General features: G+C 34.0%; 1 protein-coding gene across 1 annotated transcript in view; it reads right to left on the bottom strand.

The window, feature by feature from the left end:
* LOC108300240 (solute carrier organic anion transporter family member 1B3-like) overlaps nt 1-12,663 on the bottom strand; it is a 77,996-nt gene that overhangs the window by 51,909 nt on the left and 13,424 nt on the right. Inside the window, exons 2-6 of the mRNA XM_017522946.2 lie at nt 9,687-9,828; nt 5,851-5,983; nt 3,284-3,405; nt 1,902-2,048; nt 1,607-1,705 (exon numbers count right to left, since the gene is read on the bottom strand). Coding sequence (XP_017378435.1) covers nt 1,607-1,705; nt 1,902-2,048; nt 3,284-3,405; nt 5,851-5,983; nt 9,687-9,828 — 643 coding nt within the window. The remainder of the gene's footprint in view (nt 1-1,606; nt 1,706-1,901; nt 2,049-3,283; nt 3,406-5,850; nt 5,984-9,686; nt 9,829-12,663) is intronic.

Here is a 12,663-nt window from a genome sequence, read left to right as displayed (position 1 = left end):
TAGCAAACACTTTCCAGTTCGTGGGCCTGTTGTGATGTCTATTCCATTTTAGAAATAAATCCTTCCATCTATTTGAAGCAATCCATTGTAGTCCTGGTGGGACAGAAAATCAGATTGGCTTACTCACAAACACTAATCAGTTTTTGTTAAGACAGATACCATTCTGTCATTTTCTAAAAGAGGTAGAGGGTAAGTACACAAATGTTTATAGATCATTGTGAGAAGGGCTACAGTAAAGACATACCCTTGATGATTAATCAGGACACCTAATTTGGGACCAATGGAAAGTGGTGAAGTAAGGCTTCTCTAAAAGGAGCCACATTTGGAATAGACGTTAAGAATGACGCGAATGAAAAAGAGAGAAAAATCCTCCTAAGTGTAAATGTGAGGAAGTGTAATATTACAAGGCAAAGTAGTTCAGTTAGTAATTGAATTAAGGTTCCCTATAGTCCCTTTCATCAAGAAAGGGACTATAGGGAACAAAGTGTATTTGGAGGTAAGACGATGAGATCAGATTTTGATATATTGTGCTTTAGCTGTTCATAAGACATCTAGGAAGGAAAAAGATGAAGAAGTACTAGAGATATTAATAAGCACAAGATATAGAAGAGTATTCATTAGATTTAGTAAGTTAGGTAGAAATTGATTGTATTTTATTAGTGGTAGAAAGAAATTATAGGGGATTGAAAAACGGATGGCTGGTGAGAAGGTAAGACATCTGTTAATAATTTAGGTGGTTGTATTTTAGGTGCTTAGCTCTGAAGATAAATAGAAAAACAAAATCAGCTAGAAAGTTGTATGGAGATACAAAAAATTGCATATATGAAAGAAGATGGGAAATATAATACTTGAGTGTATTGGCTGGAGAAAAAAGATGGTGGAGGTGGAGAACAGGCAGGAAGAGGGAATCTACACCCCAGGTGGATCTATCAACATTGGCTAAAGATGGATACCTTTTACTTGGAGTTTGGTGATATGATACAGGTATATTTGTAGGAAGGAGAGCCTTCTATGGGCAGTTTTTATAATATGGCCTCTCTTTTCTCTGAGATGAGAAAGAAAACATGCTCTCAGAATGGATACAAAAGTTAATGGATTTCATGCATGTGTCTTTCTTGTTCATTCATTTGTTCTTATGCCATGCCCTCTGCTAGGGCCAGGAAAAATGACCATGACCAACATGCACAGTGAAGTATCTCAAATCACTCCAGCCATAAGTCAATGCAGCAGTAACAATAAGGCTTTAGCAAAGCAAGCTCTGAGTTCTGCACATCAACATTCAAGCCACCATTAACTACAAAATCAAATTACTTCATTGAGTCATCATTTCTGAGAGAGAGACATCTGGTTATTTTGTTATTTTGGATCTAATACTCTAACATAAGTTTGTTAAAGTTCCGTAATTTTGTATTTAGTTGTAAAAGCATGGTATAAATAGGAGCTGAATTTTATTTTTATTCTGATTATTAATGTATTTATTTTATAATTGTAAATTTTGAATTATAGTAAGTGAAGAACAACTGAAAGAATCAATTCAATTATTTGGGATAATGGTATTCTACACTTGAAAGACACCATCATGGTACCTTGTTTAGACTGTACTTACTCAGATCTACATATCCAATATCCACGTACATTTTAGCAAACACAGATCCTATTGTAAAGCCAATTATTGGACCAATCGCACCCATCCCCTTCAGAATACCTGAAAATATTATAAAACAATTGTATCAGATGCCAAGAATACACGGTCTTAATTCAACATGATTTAAAAAATAGTATTACACAATACATACCTCCAAATTCTTTTTATAACAGGTAAAGAATGACTTCAGTAGCACTACTATTTCAAGGGTAGACCCAGGGAAAGTAATCATGCAACTTATATTTTTGCACATTACCTACATAGAAAGAAGAATGTCCTTCCTTGGCAAAATCATCAATGTAAGAAAACCCCAGTGGCATTATGGGGGTTTCCCCTATTCCACAGATCACATTGCCCACAAAGACATATATCCACATGTGTGACCCAGGTTCCTTTCCACAACCTATTCAAACAAGAGAGTGTTTTATTTCAAACATCAATTTTGTCATGTCTATTAGAAATTCAGCTATTTTAAATGCTTAATTATTGATTTTTTTATTTCTAGTGATTCATATTCACTTTGTAAAATTTTAAAATACAGAGGAGCACAGAGAAAACAATTTTCTTTTGTTTCATTTCAATAGTTATATATCTTCCATTTTTAGTGTGCAAAAATGTGCATAGTATTTACCAAGCACATTATATACCTAAATATCCAGGTCATGTTATAAACTGCCTATACAGTTAACACTATATTTTGATGATTTTCTCATGTCATTAACAATTCTTTTATATCAACATTTTAATGACTAAATAGTAGTGTGTTGAATAACAGGTTCATAACTTATTTAATCAATCTCTCATTTTTTATTACATTTCTAAGTTTTTATTTTTACACAGAAATTTAATGGATATAATTGTAAAGAAGTCCTTGTGCACATTTCTGATTATTTCCTTAAGATTAATCAATAGAGGAGAATTCCTTATTGAATAGGTAAGTACATTTTTGTTCTTTTATATTGAAAATTAATCTCTAGAAGAGTTAGAAAATCACATACTCCCAGTAATACATAAAATGTGATATCCTTTTTCTCCACCTCATTTATTTTTTTTTCCTGTGTAATAGGTAGAAAAATCTTTAGTGCTATAATTTATCACTTACTTTTATTATTAGAGGTAAAAAGTCTTAAATCAGTAAAATAATTTGGATTTTTTTATGAAGAGCAAAGTAACATTATTCAACTATTTATGACACTTTCTGCTTTACTATCTTCACGTGTTCCTTATCAATTTTCTGTTGAATTTATTCTCTTCACTTACCCACTCTTAAATGCTTTTTATATACAATGTGATAATTTCTTGTTAAGTTAGAGGATTTTTTCCAGGACAACCTGAATGCATCCAAATTCACAGACTTAAGTCCTGCAGTTAGCCTTGCAGAACCTGTGTATAGAAATAGTTGGTCCTCCATGTAGGTGAGTATCTTATCCCGTTTTGTTGGAAAAAGACTGCATATAAGTTTTCAAGGGTCAACTGTGTATATTAACACTAATTTTGTCTGTATGTGTTTATAAGGATTAAATGTTTTGCCTATTTGTTTTTAAATCAATTTTGATAATAAATATCACAATAACTGTTGCAGGTATAATTAAATTTATAAATTTTTGAATATCTTTAACTGTCAACATTAATGCTTACCTTTTCCCACTATCTCAGATGATGTTCTATTGAGTGATAGAGTTTGATTAATTAAACAAGTGAATAAGGTTGATGTTGAATTTTCTGATGAATTGATATTGGTTTCTTTAGAATACCTATAACTGTAAGAACATCACTGGATCAAACATTTTCGTTATCTACTGAAAATTTTCATTTCTCCCAGAAATACAAACAATTTTCCCTTTATTTGCATCACTATCTCCTCCAAACTACCAGAATCCTCTTTGACAATTTTGCAACACGTGTTCTAGAAGTGAAGGGTGAAAATGAAAGGGAAGTATTATTAAATTGGTGCAAAAGTAATTGCAGTTTTCGCCATTATTTTCAAAGACAAAAACCACAATTACCTTTGCACCAATCTAATAACTAAGAAATATAATTCAATACTCTGCAAATAAGGTGGCTTATCACCTTGCTATTATCCCAGTACTGCTTATATTCTGATAAATATATGAAATATCTTGGTTTCACCTACTTTATTAAAACTGCTAGCTATATTCATCCTTTGAAATATCTTCAAAGATGGCCAATGTGTCTGACTTTTTTCCATGGAGACACACACACACACACACACACACACGCACACACACACATACACACACACACACAGACACTCTTTCTCCTCTTTCCCTCTTTCTACCTCCCTCTCTCTCTGTTCAGCTCTTCACAACTTAGTAAAAAAAAAAAAATGTAGTCCATTTCAGCTTGATGTGAGAACTTAATGGATATGACACAGATGGAGCCGGAATAGGATAAATGCTGACACCCCAAATTACCAAGGTGCTCTATGAACTCCAAAGGCAGCCTACTGTAGGCCAGGTATTATGCTCAGCTTAAAGAACAGAAATAAAATACACAATTTTAGTACTTGGGGGAGCTAACACTCTATAAGATAAACATATATAATAGAATATATAATCAGTTTAATATACAAGGTCCTGAGTTTTCACAAAGAAAAAAGGAATTATCAGCTTTACCTGGAAGTGCAGGGACCAAGGGAGTAGATAGATGTCATGAGGAGAATGACAGATGAAATGAATCCTGGAGATGCATAGGTTTAATAGACAAAGGAAGAAAAGCTCTCAAGGCTATAGATACAATGTATATTAAATCAATCTAATAACTGAGAAAGATAATCCAATACTCTGCAGATAGGGTGGCTTATCACCTTGCTATTATCCCAAGACTGCTTATATTCTGGTAAATATAAGAAATATCTTAGTTTCACCTACTTTATTAAAACTGCTAGCTATATTCATCCTTTGAAATATCTTCAAAAATGGCCAATGTGTCTGACACACACACATATACATATTTGTATAACATAATATGGCATATTTAGAGAAATGCAGGCCTGGAATGTGGTCCTCAATTGTAGGGAGGAATGGAAGGTTCACCTGTAATAGTTGCATTTAAGGGACATCCTTCTTACAAATTATAAAGAATAAAGAATAATAAATTAAGAAGATTAAAGAGAAAATTAGGAAGTACTGACATTATAGTGTCAGAAGAAGAAGGAAAGGGCGAGCATGATAAAGAGGCCAGGAAGATAGAAAATGAGTAAGGAGAATATGATATAATGAAAATAAGGTAGAGCAGTACCACTATGAAGTTTTTATAAGGGTCAAATATGGAAAAAAAAAAAAAAGAATTAATATGGTGACCTAATAGTGTGATTGTTGGATTTGGCAATGAGTAAGTAATTGGTGTCTCTAACAGAAACTGCTGATTGTCTCTTAATATCCCCTCTTTTCTCCTTCCATAGTAACTGAAGTCAGGCTTTTTAGCTGGGAACATGGCAGCCTGGAGTAATGTCTATTTTTTCCAGCTCTACATATGTGTGTGTGAAATGTAACTAATTTCTGGTCATGTGAAGTCAGTGGAAGATTATGCTTCTGAAAATGTTCCTTAAGCTTCATCCTGTGTGCACTTTGTTTCTTCTACTTGTTCTTCTCTTTTTCCATCCTGTCGCCAGGAAATATATTGCCGCAATTTGGCCCAGAAGGTCAAAGCCATGCAATAGGATTAAAAACAAGCAGAAACATATCATCCTTGGAATGGTTACATTAACTTCTTTGTGAAAAACAAGCTTCCATATTATTTATGCCACTTAAAATTCTTTTCTCATGAGCATCTTACTGTAGTCATAACTGTACAGTGACTTCAAAAAGAACAGCCTCTGTGAAATGATGGTGGGAAAACCTACAGTGTAGTGGGTTAAGTGTTGACGTCTTACTGGGTATAATCAAAATCTTATACACAACAACATAAGGTGTATATGTTATATGAAAAAGTCATGAAGAGTGCTCATTTATTTATATGAAACTGTATACTTTATCTATTGTTATTTGTATTTCAGTCTTTGAAAGCCATGACAAATACAGCAATAAATCAATTATAATGTAGAAAATATAAACCATTTCTATACCTACTTAGTGAGTATTCTTCTCAAAAGGTAACTGCCTACTTAAAAGGATAAAAATAAAATTCTACTACTAATTTACAAATTAACAATAATTAATGGCACAGAGATATTTAACACTTACTATCCCATGAAGAAATGAGGCAAAGCCATAAAAATACTTCCAATTCCCGTAAGGAAAGAACCGATTCCAATTATCTTTGGTCTGTGTAGTTTGGATCCAAAATAACTTGCAAATAAAATCACAAGACAATTTCCTAGAAAGATAACAAAATTATGTTGATACAACTTAGTCCAGTTTTGTGTTTGGTAGAACTAAAGATCCCAGAATGGAGGCAAATTGAGCCCAGTACATAGTACTTTCCCTCAAAGTCCGGGGTATTTAATTGAGAAGATACACTCACCGACAGTAAAGCTATCATTGAAAAATTGTATGGTACTAATAATAAGTAGAGTAAGTTTTACATACAAAATAAAGCACTTGGGTTATTTGGCAATATTATTGAAGAGAAATTTTATTAAAAATCTGGAGTTGACTGGATTGTATAGGAATAAACAAAATCCTGATCTCAGGGAAAGCTAGTCACTCGAGCATTTATTCACTTATTCCTAGTGTTCTTTAAATTTCTATTATGTATGTATGGTAGTATTCAGAGCCAGAACAAGAAAAATTTTAGGGAAAATGTAAAACAGATGGATAGAGGTGTTATTAGAGTATAGAAAGATGAGGAGTTAATTAGGGGCTTCAGAAAAGTTTCCTGGAGGAAAGGTCATTTGAGATTTAAGGTTAGGTATAAATTATTTAAATTAAAAACTGGAAGAAAAGCATTCTAAGTAGACCAATTCAGATGTATCTGGAGCCTCATGTGTAACAAAGAACAATGAACAAGAATTACTGAACACTGGTTGAAAAAAATAGTGTGAAAGGAAAGCACCAAAATGAACCGGCAGATAAAGTCAACAAAAGAAGCAACACATAAATTAAGGATTAAACTAAAAAGAGTAGAAACTAAAGAAAAACATCGTGTTAGTATTTTTATAGGTACAAGGAAAGGTTGTATCCATAAAATCAGAATTGGCATCCTGGAAATAATAAGAGAACAACAAAATATCATTGTAAATTAAAAATATATGAGTTGGAACTCGATAATCAATATGATGGAAGATGGCATCAAAGAAAACTGAACAAACATACAAAAAGTAAAAATTTACAAGAAAAAATGTAAAGGGAAAAATACTCCCCAATTTTATGTATTTATTTGTTTATTTATTAGACAGAGTTTCACTCTTGTTGCCCAGGCTGGAGTGGAATGGAGCAATCTCTGCGCATTGCAAACTCCACCTCCCGGGTTCAAGTGATTCTTCTGCCTCAGCCTCTCAAGTAGCTGGGATTACAGTACAGGCGCCCACCACAGTGCATGGCTAATTTTTGTATTTTTAGTAGAGATGGGCTTTCACCATGTTGGCCAGGCTTGTCTCGAACTCCCAACCTGAGGTGATCCATCCACCTTGGCCTCCCAAAGTGCTGAGATTACAGGCATGAGCCACCGCTGTTGGCCATACCCATCAAACTTAATGTTCATCTTATATATGATTCAGGAGGAAAGAAATAATAAAGTAGGGAGAGAATCAAATCAGAAACAGAAAATAAATAATTCCCTGAGCTAAAGGAAAACACAAGCATTTAGTTGTAAGTGCTTACATTTCTTGAACAGAGGTAATGCAAAACGAGAAAATGAGACCATAGAAATAAAGAGGAGATGCATGTTCAGAGATAAAGAGAAAGTGCATGAGTATGATACTGGTAGTAATTTCTTTCAGGTAAGTTCTCAGCTTTATGCAAAATTTCTCTCTATTTTGATTTAGACTCAGGGCGTATATGTGAGGTTTGTTACAAGGGTATATTTCATGATGCTAAAACTTAGGGTACAATTGAACCTTTCACCCAGGCAGTGAACACAGAACCCAATAGGTAGCTTTTTCACACTTTCCCTTCTCCATTCCTCCCCACTCTTGTAGTCCCCCTGTGTATTGTACTGCAATGATTTCTTATATGAAACATTGAGTGTGATAACACAGTAGATAAATGTTGTAAATATTCTGAGTAAAAATATTTTCAATTTTTAATTCCATACTCAGACAAATTTTTGCTTGACTATGATAATAAACACATTTTTCAATGAGCAAAGGCTCATAAGGTATCCCATGTGTTCAATTCTTTCTGGAAAGTAATAACTACAGTCATGCTGAGTGTTCAAGGAAGATGAGCTCTAGGATATCCTGCAGATACCAAAATTCTTGGATGCTAAAATCTGTTTTATACAATGGCATAGGATTATGTAAAACCTATGCACATTCTCCTTGTCTACTTTAACTCATCTCTAGATTACTTATAATACCAAATACAAAATAAATGCAATGTAAATGGTTACTATAGAGTGTTGTTTTTATATTCGTTTCTATTGTTATAGCACTATTGTTAATTTTGATGTATTTTTGAATAATTTTCATCCACAGTTGTTGAATTTGTGGCTCCGTAACCTGCAGATACAGAAGATTGTCTATTCTTGAACATAAACTCCAGAAAAACTAAAGATGAGACTTGAAGCCACAAGATTCAAGAAACAGATGTAAGCCAAGAAACTAAAGTTATAATTATGTTCAAATCATTGCTGATGAAGAGCTGCAAAGTTTAATAATAACATAAAGAATTCATTTCTTAATAAAAATACATATGGGAAGTTAAAATTTAAAACTAACAAAATTCTAATTATAAAATTCTAGATGCTTTCATTAAGCCTGGAGCATGGAAAAATTAAGGACGTGTAAGATAAAATATCCTCTGAATCACAAAAATTCAGAATTTAAAAGAAAGAGAAGCCTTCCTTTATGGGATTACTTTAAAAATGGCCATTAGTTAAGCATACTGTAAATAAAGTTAAAAGATAATCAGCCAACTTGTAGAAAATATTTGCAATCTATAAAATAGACATAATTTTGGGGTCTCTTTAAATAATTAAAAGGTTAAAAGAAAAAGGAAAAAAGGCAGTGAGCTATCAATTCAGGAAATAAGAAAAAATAATTTTCAATAATTGTATAAAATCTATTTTTAGAGAAATCCAAAATTAAAATTAAGATAACAAATCAATGTCTTCAATGTTCTAAAAACAACTTTTAACCCTAAATTCTGTACCCACTTGGATACTAAATGTCTAACTTAGTTTGCTCCAAAGTGGTTCCTCCCACATAAAGCCACAAAAATTATAGTCCTTTCTCAACCTGTCTTCACACTGGGGCATCCTGAAAACGGGGAGGTAAAACCTTTCAAGTCATTTGTTTGCAAGGAATGAGTTTGTGTAGGATCTGGGTGTTTTCAGCATGTTCACTATCAACAGTTTGGACTAGATAATTTTTTCTTGGGTCTATACTGTACATCGTTGAATGTTTATCAGTATCCTTGGCCTCTATCCATTGGTGCCAGTAGTGTCTCTCCCTACCCGGCAGTGACAAACAAAAATCTATTCAGATACTGCCCGTGGGACAAATTTAACCCCGGCTGAGAACAAGTGGTATAAGTAGCCATCCCCAAACTTTTTGGCACCAGGGTCCAGTTTGGTGGAAGACAATTTTCCATAGATGGGGTGGGTTGGGGGCGGATGGTTTCAGGACGAAACTGTTCCACCTCAGATCATCAGACTTTAGTTAGATTCTCAGAAGGAGTGGGCAACCTAGATCCTTCACATGCGCAGTTCACATGAGGGTTCGCGATCCTGTCAGAATTTAATGCCTCCGCTGATCTGACGGGAGGCAGAGCTCAGGTGATAGATAATGCTCACTAGCCCACCACTCATCTCCTGCTGTGCAGTCCAGTTCCTAACAGGCCACAGATGGGTATTTATGAACAGTTGTTGCTGTTGTTTTACCTCTGCAAACCTGGATTAATTTTTTTTTTAAAGTTACCAATGTCAAAGCCTCCATCAATTAAACCAGCAAGAGAAGAGGATATGCCAAATCTCCTTTCTATTTGAGTGATGGAACTTTTCATAATGCTTGTATTTAGTGTCCTAGCAATATGGCTGAATGACAGGGCTGCCAAGAACATCTGAGAAAAAGCAGAAGAAAAAGAGAAAATTGGTTAATCAAAGAACTCCATAATATTTATAGGTACATAGAATTAAAATAACTTTTCTTCTTTACTTACAAACATTTGTATCATAAAAAGCATGCCTATTTTTCCATATACCAAGTGGTACTTCTCAGGGCTTTTAATATTAGAACTACACTGAAAAAGCATGGTTTTCCAAGTTGGTTACACTTGTCAAATTATTATAGCAGTTCAGTTAAAACTGTTTTTTAAATTAATGCCATTAGCATATTTATAGAAAGCTAGACACTGTTCTCAGATGGCCATGATGGTAAACTATTCTTTATTTCCAACTGACTAGCATAGGCTGTGAAGGGAGTGGCAGTGCATTCTCAAAGAGCATTTCAATGAGGCCAGCTGAAAAATGAAACTTGACATAGGTAAAGGAAAATTCTACGACCAATCTAAATGAGTGACATTTAGCCTAAGATGCAGTGGTTATAGATGTGTTAATTTTCAATTTCATTTTAACAAAATTTATTGATTTATTCTTCCTCTTATAGCTCACATCCACAGCTACACACTAGTTCCTTTTGACCCTACTATTAAAATCTTATTGATTGCATGTTTGTGTTTCCCCAAATTTGTATGTTAAAATCTTAATTTTCAGTGTGATGTTACTGGGGATGGAGCCTTTGCAGAGTAATTAGGTCATGAGAGTAGAGCCCCCATTATGGGATTTGTGCCCTATAAGAAATAAGTCTCTCTCTCTCTCCTCTCTCTCTCTCTCTCTTTCTCTCTATCTCTCCCCTCTTTCTTTCACATGAGGATACAGTAGGAAGATGGCCATCTGTAAATCAGGAAGAAGTTCCTTACAAGAAACCAACCGCACTCGATCCCTAATCTCAGGCTTCTCAGTCTCTAGTAATGTGACATACTAATTTCTGTTGTCTCAGTCACCAAATCTTGGCTATTCTATTAACCTGAACTAAGAGACTACTTCTCATAACCTCCTGCACTCCCAGTAGTCTCTACCACCACTTCTCAACTCAATTAGTGCAACAGCTTCCTGATACAGTTTTCTAGTTCTTCTCCCATCTGCCTAATAGTCTCTTCTAAACTTAGTAGCTAGAGAAATACTTTCAAAATAAGAATTACATTATGCTTCCACTGTGTGTCTTCTCATGTGATTTATAGTAATATGAAGGCTTTCCAATGACTTATAGGGCCATAAATGATCTGTTCTCTCTTCTGAACCTCCCCCAAATAATAATCCCTTTTATCTTTCTAAGCTTACGTTGTTATTCATTTCCTTGCTCATTCCTCTTCAGCTACATTAGACCTCCTTGTTATACCCTGACAATTCCAGATTTATTATATTGTCTCAAATTCTTTGTCTTTGAATTTTGTTTGCAGCAAAAGTTCTTACCCATGTGTTCTTTCTATCACCCTGTCCTTCTTATTCTTATTCTTATTCTTATTATTTTGAGATGGGGTCTTGTTCTGTTACCCAGATTGGAATGCAATGGTGTGTTCTCAGCTCTGCCTCCTGGGCTCAAGGGATTCTCCTGCCTCAGCCTCCTGTGTAGCTGGGATTACAGGTGCATGCCACCACACCTGGCTAATTTTTGTATATTTAGTAGAAACTTGGTTCCACTATGTTGACAAGGCTGGTCTGGAACTCCTGACCTGAAGTGAGCCACCTGGCCTCCCAAAACACTGGGATTACAGTCATGAGCCATCACACCCAGCCCTTACAATGTACTCTTAAACAACAAAAAAGTTTTAAAAAAAGAAATCACAAGGAAATTCAGAAAATATGTAGAGACAAATAAAAACACAGCATATCAAATCTTATGGGAGTCAGTGAAATCACTATTAAAAGGGTAGTTTTTAGTGGTGGATGATTATGTTAAAAACAAGGAAAAATCTCAAATCAACCATAACTTTACCTTTCAAGAAACTAGGAAAATAAAAAAAGAATACAGAACATAAAGTTAGGAGAAGAAAGGATATAATAAAGATTTAGATTAGAGGTGACTAAATAAGAAAACAGCAAAACAATAGAAAAAGTCACCCCAAGAGTTTGTTCCTTGAATATATTAACGAAATTTTCAAACCCCTAGGTAAAGTAGGGGAAAAAAAAAAAGAGAGAAGACTTAATTAGCCAAAATTAGAAATAAAAGAGGAGACTACAATGAATAATTTTATTCCAACAAATTGGAAAACCTAGAAAAAAAGATTCAATTTTTAGAAGCATACAACCTGAATCATAAGTCAGTAAATAATCTGAAAAAGCTACAACTAGAGTGAGCATTGAAGTAGAAATCAAGGACCTTCTGACAAAGAAAAGCCCAGGATCAGATGATTTCACTGGAGAATTTTACCAAACTCTTAAAGCTGAATTGACATTAATTGTTTTTAAACTCCTTCAAAAATTGAAGAAGAGAGTACCTGCCCAAATTTATTCTATTCAGCTAGCATTACCCTGTTACCAAAATAAGATAAAGATACAAAAAAGAAAACTACAGACAAATATTTCTGTTGAATATTAATGCCAAAATCCTAAACAAAATACTAGCAGATTGAATTCAACAGCACATCAAAAGCATATCATGTCATGACCAAGTGGGATGTATACCTGGAATACAAGAATGACTAAACATAAAATAATAATCAATCTAATACATCACATTAAGAAACAACAAAACCACATGATTATCTCAATAAACACAGAAAAAGCATTTGAAAGACATCTACTTTCACTACTAACAATTGAAACAGGGCTAGAAGTTCTAGCCAGAGCAATTAGACAAAAAAAAAAATAAAGGGCATCTAAATTGGTAAAGAGGA

The sequence above is a fragment of the Cebus imitator genome, unplaced genomic scaffold (assembly GCF_001604975.1).
Source record: "Cebus imitator isolate Cc_AM_T3 unplaced genomic scaffold, Cebus_imitator-1.0 Scaffold25, whole genome shotgun sequence".
NCBI lineage: Eukaryota > Metazoa > Chordata > Mammalia > Primates > Cebidae > Cebus > Cebus imitator.
This window is presented reverse-complemented; position numbering and strand designations above follow the sequence as displayed.